At 42.2% G+C, this 17970-nt stretch overlaps 1 protein-coding gene across 1 annotated transcript in view; it reads right to left on the reverse strand.

Annotated features, from left to right (window-relative positions):
• Nucleotides 1-2431: 2431 nt before the first annotated feature.
• prox1a (prospero homeobox 1a) overlaps nt 2432-17970 on the reverse strand; it is a 40885-nt gene continuing 25346 nt past the window's right edge. Inside the window, 1 exon segment of the mRNA XM_022217053.2 lies at nt 2432-4486. Within this exon segment, the coding sequence (XP_022072745.2) occupies nt 4301-4486 (186 nt within the window). The 3' untranslated portion in view covers nt 2432-4300.

A 17970-nucleotide genomic window follows, 5' to 3' on the forward strand; every position in this document is an offset into this window, starting at 1 on the left:
TAAAGCGTCCAAATAGAGTTGAATTCTCCATTTAGCACTGCTGCTAATTTCAAAACCTTGCAATTTGGATATTAGGCAGAAATGACAAACTCTGGCTGTTTTCGATGATTATTCTTCATTGTTGAAATTGTAATTTTTCGGTTTTGACCATTGGGCCTATTTACCAATATGGCAGTGGATGTGAAACCCGCACAGACACACAAACACGGAAGACAGTTAGAGCTATTGGAATTATGTTGAGGAGAGATTTTCTTCATAATAAACTCTTTCTCTAGTCCATAACGGCCGCCATTACCCAACATGCATCACTGTCATGCCATCTCTGCGGACACTAAGTGTGCTTGTGTCTCTGTAAGTGTGTTTGTGTCTCCGTAAGTGTGTTTGTGCGAATGACGGCGTGATGGAGAATGAAACAATCATCAGGCCAACACAAACACAGCTGTTTTATTGTTGCGCTGCTCAGATGTGCTTTCACAGGCAGACGGCAAGAGTGTGTGTGTCGCTGTGTGTGTGTGTGTTACTGTGCGTGCGATGGTATAGAGCAGAGAGTGACCCCACCTCCTGTTCGGTCCCTCCTGTTCTAATGAAAAGCTTTGGCACTGTAAGCTAATGCACTAGATACCCTTCCTCTATATGTGTGTTCTGTTGTTATTAAAGCTGAAATCTGCAGCAGGATTTTAATGTGTCTTTATTATATCCATCTGTGTTGCAGAACGCGTTATGCCAGTTAGCAGCTACACAACTTTCCATCCACGCTGCAGTTTGACTATGTTAAATATTTAAGCGGGAAGTCTTTATGTCATCATCATTATTAGCTGTGTTTTGCTGTCACCAAGCAGGAAAAGGTTCTGGTTATGCAGGATTATTCTTTTATTACAGCTCTGTCTTAGGGTGATCTGCATGTGCGATTATTGTGGCCGATATTTGACATTTTTCTGATTATCGGATCTGTGTTTTGATTGGCTGATTATTATTACTCTGTGTTATGTGACATTCGGCGTTGGTTGGTCTGTCTGTCTGTCTGTTAGCAGCATTACTCAAAAACATACTAACGGATTTGGATGAAATTTTCAGGGAAGGTCCCAAATGACACAAGGACCAAGTGAGTAGATTTTGGCAGTGGTGCGGCTTATAGTCTGGATCCATGGAGTTGTTAAAGATTTCTGTCTCATTGCGAGATAGCGGACAATCACATGATTGCGATGCTACTACAACTCCAGCGCTGCGGATTTTTGATAGTAGATCAAATGTATAATAAATATAATAGCCATGTTTAATCTATGAAGGCAAAAACAATAGTTAATGAGATTGAAAATGTGTCCGGACTTTAGGGACCCCTGTATTTAAATATTAAATATTCAGTTACAGTCACCTTATTAACGAAGAAGTCTATTCGCGAATGACGGGTTCTCTGCTGTCACATGCTGGTGAAACACTACATATAATATTTAATGCTACCAGAATTTCTTGATTACCAATAATCTCTATCAGTATTAGCCCTGGATTACTCCTATTGATCGATCCCTGCTATGTTTGGTGCAGGTTTACCTCATGTTTTAACCTGAATTGCACACAGTTACAATTAGCATAAATTAACCTAAATAAAAAAGCTCAAATTAAACTAATATAACAAATGTAAATGTGATTATTGTCCTGCAGAATCAGATCAAAGTGAGCAATAGCTACTTTGTGGCTTGGATTTTCCTACATTTACTCAGTGAGATGTGAAAATTTTCATTGTTTTGTGTATATATTTTTTTGTGTTTTGTCCCTCTTTTGAGGTGAAAAGCAAATCTTCATGCGGGCCGGATTAGTAGCGAGACATAGCGTTACAGAATTCTAAACTGTTTTATTATGCCATTACTGCCGTCGGAGTTTAGGCAATATTTGTGTTTGGTGCGAGAGGAGAAAGGAGTGCTGGCTCTTCATCTCATGCTGGTGATGCTGGTTGGCTTCGCGTGATGCCAGTTGGTGTTTGGCGCCAACACAGAGGGCATGGAGTGTGTTTGTGTGTGTTAGCGAGGTAAGTGGTGTTAGAGGAGATGAAATAAAAACCTGAGAGGCGAGTAATATCCTGATGGAGGAGGACGGCGGGGCACGGAGGGCAGCGGGCCTCGTCCTGCGTGTCGTTGTCGATCTACCTATGTCTTTTTGTGTGTGTGTGTCCCTGCGTCTTTGTGCTGCCTAATCTAGGCGTCAGCAGCTTTTTAAGGCTTTTGTGCTGACAATAATCACACAGCGCTCCTCTTTTCAATTCATCAGCAACAACAACAAGGGATCACATGTCCCTATACAGAACCCAGAGCCGTGGAGGGAGCAGGGAGGTAAAGTGGCCGTCGCGTTGCCTAGCTACCGCTGGTTGATGTGTGGGCAGCAGCAGCGTTTAGCCGGCCGACGCCCTCTGCACACAGGACAGTACGACCACACCGGCTTTTGTTCAAAGAATAATTTATTTCATGTTGCAGTGTGATGGATAAAACAATGAGTAAACCACTGGTCAAATCTGTAGCAAGCATTAATAATAATCATCATCAGAATAACATTAATAATTATTTCAGTTATAAATAATAACAATATCAGAGTGATCAGAGTCATTATTACATCTATACAAGCTACAAATATCAGCATTTTTGTTGTATGTTGTTTTTTTTTTTTCTTTTCTCTGCTGTTAAAACCTTAAACACTTCACACATGACCTGGCCGCTGCCCCTCACAAAACTGGTTTGGCGCTTTTCCGCAGTTCCAAGGTTTCCAGGATAAAAGGTTTTACATTTCTGGATGCACATGATTGGGTCAGTCTTCCTCGATTTTTGTCTGAGTTCAATCAAAGCACCATCTAAGGAAAAAAACAAACGCTCTTTTGTTTTCGCGTTTGATGTGCTTTTTAAGAAACCGACCTGCATGATTAAAAACTGAAATCCAAACAATGAAGTGGTTCATAATGGACAACAGAAATACAATGAAACCCACAATGACACCAAACCTGCTACAGCACCAGCCTGGTCTGCATGAATCCACACTATGCATCAGTGCTAAACATTATAAATAATCCAGCAGTAGTTGAGCCCGGTGGGAGCTTTGTCATGTTGATATTGGGGGAATAATTGGCCGATCAAGAAAAAAAAGACAAAAATGCCCAACTCAGCATTACACAGTTTGACCACCAGAGAGAACCAACATGATTATTTTCTCCTGCTCAGTAGTATCATGTTCACAAATCTTAAATATTAAAGTTTAAGGAATCTTTGTGCTGAGAAAATCTGGATACAAATTGAAGATACAGCATCGATCCAAACAAAGAATCAACTGACTTTAGGATCTAAACGGGGCTGTTGAGTAGATTCACTGTGTGTGTTTTTAAGAGTTTCCTCTAAAATGCTTCTGTGTACGTAACAAATGTCAGAAATCCAGTACTGGTTGGGCTCTAAAATGAAGTAAAACGAGTGTCATGCTAACTGAAAAGTGAGGTTAACGAGTTGGTTTGGACTAAATCTTCTACAACACAAACCTTGGAGGGGCAGCGGGAGGGACGGAGGCAGAACAAACACTCAGTAAGTCTCAGTACAGTAAGAGGAGGATGAAGTCAAACGAGGAGGGAATGAATCAAACGACAACTAAGTTTGTCTTTTGTCCACTGTTCTGGGTCGGAGTAAGGATCTGGGAATGCTACTGTGCTTTCCTATTCAAAGGGTGTAAGTGTGTTTGTGTGTGCAGGGTTCATAGAAGAGAGGATGAAGATCTCATACAAAGGAGAAAAAATACAGAAACATCACCTTTTTTTTCAAAAATGTCCATGTAACTTAAAAACATCCACAATAAAAAGATTTTTATATATTATCTTCTTTATTTTTAGCTCGCTCCCGACCTCCAGTTGGAGATTCGTCCGTGGTCTTCCTCCTTTGTTCCTCTGGAGAAGGATGAAGAGAAAGTTTGAACAAGGTGGAGGAGGAAGAGAAGAAGGGAGGAGCTTTTCTGTAAGTGCAAGAAGGTTCAATTTCTCACTGTTTTGCTTTTAATTTCTAAAAGTCCCATCATAATTAGTTAATTAGAGCGTCATCGGCGCCCTCTGAGGAATATCTTTTCTTTCTAAAACATCTCGAGGGTAGTTTTGTCTTTAAACAACCGTCAACAAACCTCTTAGCAGCCTCCCGGTAGAACCACTGCAAGACTCTGCACCACGTTCTGAACACCTTCAAACGCTTTAAATCTAGTCTAACTGCCCCTCTGGAGCCTTTTCCTACAGTCTTCTCACGGTCCTCGGAGGGTGATTCTGCTTGCCTGGTTTCCTCCTCCGTCCTAGTCAGTCATGGAGCAGCTCCTGTAGACAGTTGGGCGATTTGAAGACCTCAGGAACCTCGCTGTCCAGTTTGCAGATCACCTTGTAGATGGCCTTCTTCCAGGACGGGTCGGCGTCCTTTCCGGCCACGATGGCGTTGAAGAACTCGCGAAGAGTCACCTGAGCCACCTCCAGAAAACGGTCGGGAACCTGGAGGAGGCAAAGGGAAGACGAGATAAGGAGAAGACAAAAGGACATTATAAGCTTGTTGGAAGATTCAATATAATCTCAGCATAAAAAGCAGTTTTCGTTCTTTGTGCCTTTCACCTCAGAAACACGGTTTGTATCTTTTAAGCAGAATGTAACTGCAAAAAAACGTCCAAGTATGTGGACACCAGAACATCACAGCCATATGTGGCTGCTGTATCTCATTCCAAACCACGAGCTTCACTCTGCTGGGAAGGATTTCCACCAGATGTCAGAACCTGGCTGGTCCAAAACTGAAGCTGTTTGATTGGAAAGAATTTAGAAGATGTCATTATCTTCCACACCACACTGGGAGGAACCGTTTCTCTATGGATGACCCTCTGTTTAAGGTGGCACGGCGATGTTGGAACTGTAAAAAAAAAAAACTCCTTCCACAACACTGGAAGTGAACCATTATTTAAAATGTCATTCAGTTGCTCTAACTGGAGGAGTTCTGCTGTTACAGGAAAACCAAACAAGGTGACAGCAAAAATGAGAAATCTTTCTCTTCTTAGTAGTATCTGAGAGAATATGAAAATTTGACAGTTATGTTTTGAAAATCTAGTAAACATGTTGACGCACAAAATGAAAGTTTCTTTAATTCTATCCGCTGATCAAGAATTACAGTTACAGGTTAAGTATACATGTTGTAGAATATTACAAACGGTTTCTACCATTTTAGGAATTAAAATGCAATTTATTTATTTTTTACTTCCAATGAGATTCGATATCCATCGATAAACTCTGGGCGGCCATCTTGTTAGTCAGCTTGTGTTATTTGTCTCCTTCAAGAGCAAAGGAGCTTTAAAACGGCTCATTCTGCTGCGTGCGATGACAAATAACTAAACAGAAATATACGCTACCATTGAAAAGTTTGAGGTCACCCACACAATTTCATGTTTCCCATGAAAACGTGTGCTAACATAACTACACAAGCCTTTTCTATTCATCATTAACATTTCAACACCATAAGCTAACACAATGTAGCATTAGAACACAGGAGTGATGGTTGCTGGAAATGTTCCTCTGTCCCCCCATGTAGATATTCCAATAAAAATCAGCCATTTCCAGCTAGAACAGTCATTTACCACATTAAAGGGGAACTTTGTTTTTTTTTCAACCTGGGGTCTGTTTCCATATGTCATTTCATAGATGTGAGTGATGGAGAAATGAATTTTCGACATAGCTCCAGTATTTAGCCAGGCAGGCAGCTTCGCAGCTCAGTGAAAAGTATGGGGCAACTGGCACCCCCCCCCCCCGCGTCAAAGTCCACCCTAACGTGCTGTTTTCCCCCCACACTGACCGGCTCGGATAGTCTCAACGAGTGTCCCACAACATACTAGAGATGAGAAGTGAACGAAAACCTCCACATTACCTGGCGATCGCTATTTCAGACAATCGATTGTGTGACCGAAAACGATCAAGTGTGCGGTTGTTTCAGGTGTGTGCAAAGATTACTATTCCTGCTACCGAGTTGTTCCGCAGAACTTCCCTTAAATGTGCTTCCCCTTTCTTGGCAGCTGTTCCTTCTGCACACAACCGCACGGCACGACAGACGGCACGCTCAGGTGAACGGCCGATCTGTCAGACTGTGTGTGTTTGCGGAGAGTTTAAACAAGAATGAAGGGATCGCAGGGATCCGATTGTCCTTTCTAACGCAGGCATAAATATACTGTCATCACAAGGCTCCGTGTGTGTGTGTTTTAATGCCGTGTGTCTGTGTGTGCGCGCTTGTAGCAGTTTGACAGCAGAACAATGGCGCGCACACACATTTTTCATTCTTTTTCTGCCCTTTCTCCCGGGGCAAGATCATACAAAGACACTAAACAACCTGACTAGGATTCTGCTCCCTGTTTTTTTTCCCCCCTCTTCTTCTTTGGATCTTTTTCTTGCATGCAGATGCACAGACACACACTCACAAATGCACACTGCTGACTCTCCAGACAAGGTACATCCACCTATACACCCCGACAGCCTCACGCATACATGTAGAGGACAGCGGAGTGCCGTGTGGGTGTAACCCCGTCACGCGTGCAGAACATGCCAAGGTTAGCCGCCACCACAACGGATGAATCACCACACACACAGACACACAATCTAAATGATTCCCTGGACTCTCATATACTCTGTCTACCCTAACCTACCCTCTCTCTCTTTTTAGCTGGCCCCCTGAGACAACAGTTATTTCAATGAGGCCCTCTGTCAATGTCTTAGTATAGACACCACTGTACACACACACACACACACACACAACATGCAGACATAAAAGTTTGAACTCTCCACGTGGTGTCTGTGGGACCAGTCACAACTTTGGTTTTTCCTTTCTGTACATTAATACTGATGTAAATAACACGTACAAATTGTACAGTGAGCAACAAAGCAAGCCAGAATCTGGTTGAGTCTCTTCAGAGAGGCGCCTCAGGCTTTGATAAGAGTCGCGCACACTCCTGGCATCCTGTCAAAAGCTACATGAGGCCATCACCTGAAAACCTTCCCAAGAGTCTTAGAGGAGCGTCCATATGTGCTGAGAGCTCGCCGACTGAGCTGGAGGCCAGACCTCCAAAACTGTCCTCGCTTCAGCTCTGGAGCTGAAAAATGTCATCCCAAAACTGCAGTATGGAATATTGTAATGTACTCAGGTTACTTTGCATTATATATAACACTGTAGGGTCAAACCTTAGTCTTTAACCCTATTAGGTAAATTTGCAATGCCAGTATTATTTCCCTACTGGCTGTTGGTTTACATGTGCAAAACAAATAACAGTAAGTTGACTTAAGACTGACGACAAAAGTGAGACGATCACCAGAGACTTGCGTGTAAAACAGCCAACTTCCCAACAGAAATAAATGAGTTTACAGCCTGGTGCAAAAAAGGGTTTGGCCGTGGCTCATTCATGACAGCTGTCGGGTTGATTTTTATTTAACTCGCTTGTTTAAATTATATTAAGCTTCATTTCTGCATCATTTAGGGCAGGGGTGTCAAACATGCGGCCTGCGGGCCAAAACTGGCCCTCCAGAAGGTCGAATCCGGCCCGTGAAACAATTTTTAAAGAGTAAAAATTACAGCGAAGACATCAACTGCTAATTGTAAATCTGTAAAACTAAAATTTAAAATAATTTCGAGACAAGTTGTTTTGATCAATGTGGCGCTTGAACTAAAATGAGTTTGACACTCCTGATTTCGGCGGCTTTGAGGTAAGATGTTTGCGTGGCTGGTCTCAGCTCCACGTCTGCTAATTTTAGGGTTAGCTGGACGTTAGAAGGAATGCAGAGATAGTGATGTCCCCAGACGAAGCTTCAAAACGGACACTGATGAAATGAATAAGTGATGTCCCAGACAGTTTGGCTATCTTTATAAACAGTTTATGGTTTTAGGTCAATGTAGGGTTGAAAAATAATTTTAATTATGACTAAATTTACATCGGGTGTCACCAGCAAACATTTGTTTGGGTGTGTACAAAGTTCTTACAGGTACTGCGTGACTCCAATTTACACAATTATACATACTTCAACATAATTTACTAATTTTCACCATGCAAAGGGTTTCTGCCAATGATCGAGGACACTTTATTGAAGGTGAAAGCAGCTTTTAAGATGTTAGCAACAAGCCCTCATTGCACAGGAAGTTTCTGCGCACAACTAAATGTAAGAGGTCAAACCAGTGATTCTCCTTCTGCAGTTCTTGCACAAGTTTGGCTAAAAACCCGTCACATCATCCGACTGTTTCTTTGTCTTCTTTCTAGCAATTTGGTCACATTTGAAATCCCAATTAACTTGGTGTCTGCAGTCCTATTATTACATACTGTGTAATAAAGGAAATTATGCTTTTCGTCAAAATGTAAAAAAACAAAATTAGGTTTAATCATTGAACGTCAGCAGGTGCCTGAGAAAATATTCACTTGGTTTTAAAAAGACTGCAGCGCGCCTCACATCTTTTCAAGGAAATGGAGAAAGCCCCCAAAGGTCAAGATGCTGTTAAACGGTTGCTGTGAAGGTGCCCACTGGGACAAATAAAAGTTGAAACCTGAGCTTGATCTTGAAGATGAATGTGCCTTTGAGGCGTCCTCCGCCTGCTGGAAAACATCCCTCCATCCTTTAGTTTTTCAAATCTGCTCTCATCTTGAGACAAGACAAATCCCCACCGTTTAAATGTCTCATTTCTTCAAATTTATCTCCTCTCTCACATTAATATTCTTGAGATCTTCAACCTCTTTGTTTGATTGCAGTCTGGCACATCCTTAATTCATAAAACAGGAGTGATGCTACTCAACTCTTACACTTGTTCCTTTTGCATGTTTTGTGTTCCTAATTGATTATCTCAAATTGCAAAGAGCTGTGAAACACAAACCGGCTGGACACTGAGAGACACAGTGACCTTGACCTAGAATTGTCCTGTTCTGTCGTCTTTGTGTTGCAGCGGTTACTGCCTGATTTTGTCGTGATGATCTGTGCGTTTCGAAAATGTTTCGGGACGACGGGGGTCATCGCTGCGACGGAGAGTCTCAAAGTGCTGAAACAAGACGACAAAGGACAGCGCTGACTCGCAGAGGTAGGGAAACACAAGCAGAAAGAGTGCAATGGAGCGGGGAGGATATTGTGTGTCCGGTTAGGTGTCAGCTCCACTGGACAAACAAACACACACTCTCAGACACACACCCAGACACACACTTGGGTCCAGATGGCCCAGATTGTCTGGCCATCGTAAATCAGTCCAATAAAGAGATCTAAATTAGGCCATCATCAATACAGATGGGCCTGTTTTCCCCGTGTGTGTGTGTGTTTGTGTGAGTCGGTATTACTCACGTTGTGGGGACTTGTCTGTTTAGACACTCACTTTATGGGGACCGTCTTCTCATTTGGGACATGCAGCTGGTCCCCGTGACGTACGGATTAGACGTCAAGGTGAAGACATGTTGTAAGGTCACGGTCAGGCGAGTAGGTCGAGGAATTAATGTGTAGTCATTGTGTTGTCCTCTGAAGTCATAGAAATATGTCGTGGTGTGTGTTGTGTGATTTAGTCCTGGCGAGCATCTCGATATGGCGTCTAGTTGCCAGGAGAGAGAGGCAGAGGGAGGAATGGGGGGAAAATGGGAAGAGAAAGAAAGATAAAGAGGAAGAAAGACACTTGGTTCCCAGTAAACATAATTCGCATGATTGCTCCGGGTTTGGTGGGGTAAATATTGGATGAAGGAGGCTCAATTACTCTTCCTTCACACACACTATAACACACCCCCCCCCCCCCCCCCCCCCCCCCCCCCCCCCACCCCCCCCCCCCCCACCCCGCCCCCCCCCCCCCCCGCCCCCCCCCCCCCCCCCCCCCCCCCCCCCCCCCCCCCCCCCCCCCCCCCCCCCCCCCCCCCCCCCCCCCCCCCCCCACACACACACAGAAGGACAAGAGCCTGTAAATCTCTAAATCGCTGCCCAACAAAGAGGCCTACTGGGACGCCTCCCTCCTTCCTCCCTCCTCCACTCATCGGTTCATCCCTCCCTGATCTCTTCTTGAAATTTAGTCATATGAGGAAATCACCCGAGTGTTTATCATACATCACAGCAAACTCCTCAGACTCGCTTTATGATATTTGAAGTGAAAAGTAATCAAGAAACGTCGGCCCCATTAAGGCTCCTATAACCGCTTTTCCATTTGCTGCTACATTTGCTGCTGGTCCTCACTGAGTTTCCTCTGCACTGCAGCTATTGTCATTTACATTTGCAAATTTATCTGCATTTGCCTTTCCGTTTCATCGTCTGCAGCTCTGTCACACTGTGTCAGCTGCATTTTAGCAATGTTTAGCGCGCTGTTTCTACGGGAGAAACACAAGATTAATCCTGAAAATGTTTCACTACAAACTATTTTTAAGGCAAACTTTTCAATAGTTTAATTTAGGAGAAGCTCAGTTAAATTTGCTGTTCTGGTGCAATTTACAGTTGTAGCTGTTTTTTTTTTTTTGGCGCAAAGAAGAAAATCTGTGTTGTTTTTATGAGCAGGAATAAGAAATAAGAAACGGCAGCATCTGCAGAAATGCAAACCAAACCTGAAAACATGAAGTGCAGACATTGCACAACAAAAAGCACTTAGCAACAGTGACGTCTGTTTGACTAATTTAGTAATGTTTTTTTTTACAGTGCAAGCCACGAGCACAAAAGGGCAGTGTTGGACTAAAAATATTTTTAGAATAAAGGAGAGCCCTTCATAAGTAGGTTACTTCTTTATGGAGACATTGCCCCATTTTTACACATCCAAAATATACAAACTTTAAATAGGTTCAAGTTATTTACATTGACAAGAACGTAGGCTGAGTAGAATGTATTTTGTTGTTTTCATCAAGAATATTGTCACATAAGTCACACAAAACCCTTCCCTAAGCAGAGAAATCAATTCTCACAAAATTTGAATCTAAACATAATCAGCATCTCTCCCAGTTTAACCCCCCTGATGAGATTTATGAGAAATATTCCAGTTAGAAACCTCTTCTTCCTCCAAACAAAGGCATTTTATTAAACCTAAACCAAGGATTCAGGCCTATATGACAACCCATAAATATTGTTCAATTTGATTTCATACTGAACATCATTTGTAATGTCATACTGAAGTCCGTCTGTGTGTTGCTGCTCTTTTTGAATAGCAGTTAAAATCCACCGACCTTCTTCCTGCATTTAAGCCTCTATTTAGTCTGAAAATGTGGAACAAAGCGACTTGTTTTTAGGAATAGGTGTGTATATCTTCAGCACCAATTAAGCAAAATAGTAATTTTTCTGACCAGTTGGGGGAAAAAAGCTTGTAATAGGTATCAAAAACAGTGAAAAATAAGAGTTTAGGCCTCGTTTACAGACTTGGTAACTGTTGAGATGTTTTTGCAGCATTCAGATAGAAAGCGTGTGGTCATGGTGGTGGCAAATTAAACTTGCACTTAAATAACCTCTGCAATAAGCCTCCAGTTTTAGAGGCAGGTAAACTCATAAAAGATAAGAGTTTGTGCCCTTGTTTCCTCCTCCAGCATTCCAGTTTCTCTTATTTTATTTTCCTTCCTCCTTTGCATCCTAAACCTTATTTGTCATCTTCTATTTTCACCCTCCTTTCTCTCCTTTTTCTGTGAGTATAAGCCACTCCTCTTTCTCCAGCTCCCTACATCAAGGGGATTCATGTTTTCTCTCTTTACGCTGTCACCATGAGACTGATGGAGACGTCTGGGCTGTACATGTGTTTGCATGTCCTCAATTGACTCTACCTGTTACCTTTCCATATGGTTCTGTGCCTGCTCTCCTTATTCTTCCTCACTGTCTTACACAAAAAACACATACTGGGGCTCTTAAGAAATCACTATACAAACACCATATGTTTGTTTTTTCAGCGTGTTCAAACAGAAAGAGACCATGAGTGTCTTGTTCCTTCTGTTTTATGTCTACAGTGTACAAAAACATTCCCCCCCTGGAAGTTTTCCTCTTTTGTTGCTATTCAACATTGAATTATGGTCAATTTATTCAGGCTTTTTTGACAGGAATCTACAAAAAAAAGACGCTTTCATGTCAAAGTGAAAACAGATTTCTTATTGGTTAATTGAAAATATATGATATGTGATTGCAGAAGTGTTAACTCACCTGATTCAACACAGATGTGACCAGCTGGTGCTAGAAGTCCAACAGTTGGTGAAATTTAGATAATCTGAGGTCAGTCAATGTGTTTCAGTGATTGCAGTACAAAGACACCTGTATCTCTAAGGTCCAGTCACTGATGGATCAAGTACTCTTGGATACTATGAAGACAAAAGAACACTCCAAGCAAATCCATGGTATGGATGCCAGGACATTTCCAAGTTACTGAATATCTCTTACAGTCCAGTTGAATCCATCAATAGGAAATGGAAAGAATTTGGAACATGAGTAAATTTGATAGAGCAGGACATCCTCAAAAACTGAGTGACCCAGCAAGGAAGAGACGAGTGATGGAGGCCACCAAGACACCGATGACTCCTCTGAAGGAGTTACAAGAAAGAATTGTGAGGGAGGCCACCAAGACGCCTATGTGGAGTTAGAAGCTCCAGCAGCTGAGATGGGAATGACTGTTCATACAACTATTAGTGGTCTTCACTAATTGAAGTGTTGTGGGAAACAAAGACACTGATCAAAAAAGCTCAAATCAAATCTGGACAAGAGTTGATGTGGGAGACTCTGAAGTCAACTGGAAGAAGGTTCTTTGGTCTGAGGAGACTTAGATTGGGCTTTTTGGTCACCAGAATACATCACCCTCACTGGAAAGCATGGTGGTGGCAGTATCATGATGTGAAGCATGGTGGTGGCAGTATCATGATATGGGGGTGCTTCTCAGCAGCAGGTCCTGGAAGGCTTGTAAAGGTAGAGGGTAAAATGAATGTCGCAAAGTCTAGAGAAATCTGATAAGAACTGAGACTTGGAGAAGATTTTTTTCCTATCAAAGCAATGAGCCGAAGTAAGCAGCCAAAGATCCTCAGAAATGTTTTAAAGACAAGGTGAATGTTCTGAAGGATGAGTCAGAGTCCAGACCTCAATCTAAATGAGAATGAATGTCTCGACTTGAAGAGTTCTATTTACTTAGGGTCCCTGTGCAAACGGACAGTTTTACCAAGACAAATGAAATAAAATTGCAGTGTACCGATGTGCAAGGCTGATGGGAACCTATCCTCAAAGACTCAGTGCTGTCATTGTGGCCACAGTTGTCTTTAATGAATACTGACTTGAAAGGGGCGAATACTTATGAAATCACTTATTGTACGCTCCATTTTCAATTAGCCTCCGTTACTTTGTAGAAATCTGTTTTGACATTGAAGGCAGCTTTTTAGTAAATTCTTGTCAGCCAAATTTAACTGACCAATGCTGAGAAGCAATAAAAGGATAAAACTTCCAATGTGGGCGTTGAATACTTTAGATAGACTCTGCATTTAGGACATGTTGATGGTGTTTACTCAGCTGTTTGTGAACTTACTAGTAATACTTTTACGTTTACATACATTGCTTGTCATTGCTCTTTTTTTTTTTTTTTTACCATCTCCCTTTCAAACTACTGTTCTAGGGTTTGCATGCCGCTCTTTTTAATTTAACTGAAGCACACCAAAACTAACCTTGAGAATCTAATTGTGTTCTCCTTTTTTTGCCATTTATGTGCTCTGTGGCCTTGAGGTCCACTTTGCCATTAGACAGTAGAGTATTTGTCCATCGTAAAGACAATACTGGAACTCCTTCATGTGCTGCTCCTGTGGACTGAGCAAACACTGTGTGAATGTGTGCAACTGAGTGGACATATTATTTTTGTGCCAGCACACAAGCATCTGCTTCCTTTTTCCTTCTCTCTCGCTTTCTCTGCTATCAGACCTGGCTTTAGTCACAGACATGCTGGCAGGAAAATACACACAAAACACACGAGTGGTGCATGTTCTCTCTCGCTGCTCTTTTTCCAGCGTTTCTCCTTTGACAGGAACTTTATCAGTGGAGCTTCAATTATAGATATAGGCTGTGGTTTTCATGCGATACATTTATTCCTCACTGTAGTGGTAAATCTAGCTTGTCTTTTTTCCAATTTTTACTTGATGGAGACAAACTTTCTGAATGCTGTATTGCGAGTCTAGATTAGTGGGTTATTGAGTTATTGAGCCTGAAGCCTAACCTGTCAGTGAAAGTGAGTCTCTTCAATGTGTGGAAGCTTATTCTTGACAGCTGACCTGTCCCAGAAGAGGTTTTAAATTTAAACCTGACTGTAAGAAGCATCTCTCTTTCATTAATCTGTTTTCTGATGACTGATTACTTACTTTGCTAAAACCACTAAATGAAGCAGGTGCAGTATCTCACACCGGATGGAAACCTGCATGCATTCAGAATATGGTTTCAGGTTTGGTCCTGATTAGCTAAAAGTCCTTTTCCACCAAATAGAAATGTAATAAGTCTACTGGTATTGATCACAGAAAGTATTCAGTCAATAACATTGATTACTCCGCCAAGTAACACAGTGGAGTTTTGTGACAATCGGCGTACGTTTGTCTGTTCGTCTTTTTTTCTGTCTGTGTGCAACATTACTCAAAAACAGACTAACGGATTTGGATGAAATTTTCAGGGAAGGTCAGGAATGACACATGGACAAGTTCATTAAATTTTAGCAGTGATGTGGCTTATAGTCTGGATCCACGGATTTGTTAAAGACTTCTGTATCATTGCAAGATAGCAGCATTTCGTCACTGTAATTATGACTACAAGCAAATGTCATGTCAGCTGCCTGCTGATGATCACATGATTGCGATCCTACTACAAAATCGACCACTGCGGACTTCTCAGGACTTACCCGTTGGAAAGTATAAAAGGAAGAATTGATTAAATTTTGAGGGTATTTCCGAGTCCCATTGATTCCTGCCGCAAGCTACATACGATTCGGTATCTGTCCATAACACAGACATGCTTAACACGCACCTGTGCTCAACGCAAGGTCATTTTGTTGGTGGGTACATCTATGTTAAATGACTTTGTGTTGCCGTGATTTCTGCCGCACATTTTTCCAAGATTTTAGCCATCGGAATACGACTGAGCAGCCTTGGCGGAGTACTGCGCTCTGAATGTTTTTCTTGTCAGAAATGTAATCAGTCTACTGGTATTGATCATAGAGAATGTTCAGTCAATAACATTGATTTAACTTTGCGACATCAAGCCATGAATACATTGTCATATTCAAATGTAGGAAATTGAAAGTTTTACTGGCTTTATTGTACATTTTTCATGTCAGAAATAAGCAGCTGCATTGAGTGAGAAAAGATATTGGCACATGATTTTAGTTGTCTACTAGAAATCTTCTGGTTGACAACCAGCATCCAGATGATGTAGGTTTAATCTTTCTCAACAAAAGCCTGGATGTGTCAGATGTGGTTCATGCACACCCCTCTGGACTTTATATAATCTCTAGTGATCCATCTGAATCTGTTTTCCTTTATTTTCCTCATATTCTTGCTGTTGCAGCTCATATTCATGTATTAAAGGACACACCTAGAGTTGTGTCCAAAACATGGTTGTTTTGGTTTGATACTCATATTCCCCCACACCTGCTGACGTTGGCGTGGCAGACTGAATTTAAACATTTAAGGGTGTCTGGTAAAACCACAAGCTGCCGAGCTTCTTAAGTGGTCGCTGCAGTCATCCAGGGCTTTGGTTGTGTTCCTTTGCTGCTCCTCACACAATGCACATAAATATAGCCGACAGTAACCTTCTGGCAAGGTGCTCTTTGACACACTCACCCATATTTGCAGCAGGCAGACAGCAGCCATTCCAACGTGAGGCAAGAGACTGAGCCGGAAAGATGTGATGCTTTAACGGCACAAATATAGTCGACCTGCTTTTCGTCTCTACCTCAACAATATTTGGGCCTTGGGGTCACGGCCTCTTTTTGATACATTTTAGTCAGCAAATGTGAAAGTGAAGGTTGAAGTGGAGACTGGAGGTTCCTCCAGGACATCGTCAATATGTTTCCTTTCTCAGCTGCTCTTTTGTCAGTCAGTCTGATCTCACTGTCACCAGGACAATGACAATAAAGTTTCTTTGTTTGACTCCATGTGACTAGAGGAAGGTCTGCGTCCTGAGATTGTCCTCACTATCTCATCACTGGGTATCTTCATTTGGCGTGCGATCGGTGCGGGTGTCTTTGTGCACGCTGGCCGTTCGCACACGTGCAGCGCTTCCTTGGATTGGTGTGTGCGCTCTGAGCTTCCTTGTGTTTGCGGTCGTGTGTGCGTCGCCCATAGAGGACAATAGTGTGGGTCATCTGACCGAGAGCTGCAGACCACTGGATCACATGATGAGGCTGAAGGCCACGTCTTTGTTAGCAGGCCTATTGTTAAAGCTAAGGAGACAGCTGGGGCAGGGGAAGGGAATCACTGCATGCACAACACACACACACACAAAACACACACTTACAGGAGGAAAATACACACAAACACACACATACATTCATGCACCGCCCCCCTCGTGACTCCAATCAGGATCAGTGACAAAGATGATGCCTTCTTCTTCTCAACTGAAATACTAAGACACACACACACACACACACACACACACACACACACACACACACACACACACACACACACACACACACTGCAGGCAGATAGCTATAATTATAGTGACAGAAACTGGCAGGTGGTATGGTCTGTAGGCTCTCTGTCAGGCAGTGACAGTGAGGAAGAAGACTTTGTGTTATTCTTGATGACACTGACTGACAGCAGAGTGTGTGTTCTCAAAGACTTTGTGTCTCTATAACTTTGTTTCCAAGGAATGTATTTGCATATACGACTAATTTGCATGAGCAAATAGTTTAGTAGGAAATGCAGTGATGTAATAATCATATTTTCAACATTACGCCGTTCAGTGCTCGTGGTGACGGAGGAAGACTGCCTCCTGTTTAAAGTTAGAAAAACATAAAAAGTGCCAACGCTAATGTGCAGGATGTCAGTGTGAAGTGTCCATCCACACACCAGCCCAATTTAGAACTGGATTTAGCAAAGCAATTCAGCAAAATATTATTACTACTCCGTACGAAGTTATGTGACGATCGGCGTACGTTTGTCCGTCTGTCTGTCTGTCTGTGGCCAACAAAAAACTGACTCAAAGATTTGGATGAAATTTTCAGGGAAGGTCAGAAATGACACAAGGACCAAGATTTTGGCAGTGATGCGGCTTATCGTCTGAATGATTTGTCAAAGATTTCTGTATCATTACCAGATAGCGGCACAGCGTCACTGTAACCATGACTACTATGACTGCAAACTTATCAGGACTTATATGTTGGAAATAATACGACGACTGAGCGGCTTTGGTAGAGTGCTACGCTCTTTGAGTGCTTATCTTATCTGTTAATAATTTACCGCCACCGATAGCTGGTAAAATGCCAAATATCAGCCATGATAATCGAACAGACCGATAACCAATTTATCTAATTTATCAAGTCAAATCATGTCCAAGGCCTCACTTCTCAACTAGCACTCCTTAATCCGTACCAATTCCCTTGAAGACACTTTAATTATCTTTATTTTTTTAAAATTCTGTTAGGAACATTTTTGGCGCTTTGTGATAATATTCTGTTTCAGATGCAACATTTGACACATCAAAAGCTTCTTTCAGGATCACGTGAAGCAACTATGAGATTTAGTCGAAGCTCTTGATTCTAAATGAGGCAGAGATTAGAGGAGGATGGAGGGACAAAGAAAGCAGGACAGGTGTAGTCTTTGAAATCCGCCTCCTCTCTAAAGGCTGATCCATTACTGTGTTCGCCTCCCGGGTAGGTTACGACTAGAGGAGCTGAGGACAACACAAAGACGGACGAGGAAAAAAAATTACAAACTTAAGGGTAATGAACTGAGACAGACACGTCTTTAACATTTCCTTCTGTGTGGATTCATAACAAAAAAACTAGAAATAAAGAACCCAAACTTCAGCACCGAGGCATT

This window comes from Acanthochromis polyacanthus, chromosome 22 (genome assembly GCF_021347895.1).
Source record: "Acanthochromis polyacanthus isolate Apoly-LR-REF ecotype Palm Island chromosome 22, KAUST_Apoly_ChrSc, whole genome shotgun sequence".
Taxonomy (NCBI): domain Eukaryota; kingdom Metazoa; phylum Chordata; class Actinopteri; family Pomacentridae; genus Acanthochromis; species Acanthochromis polyacanthus.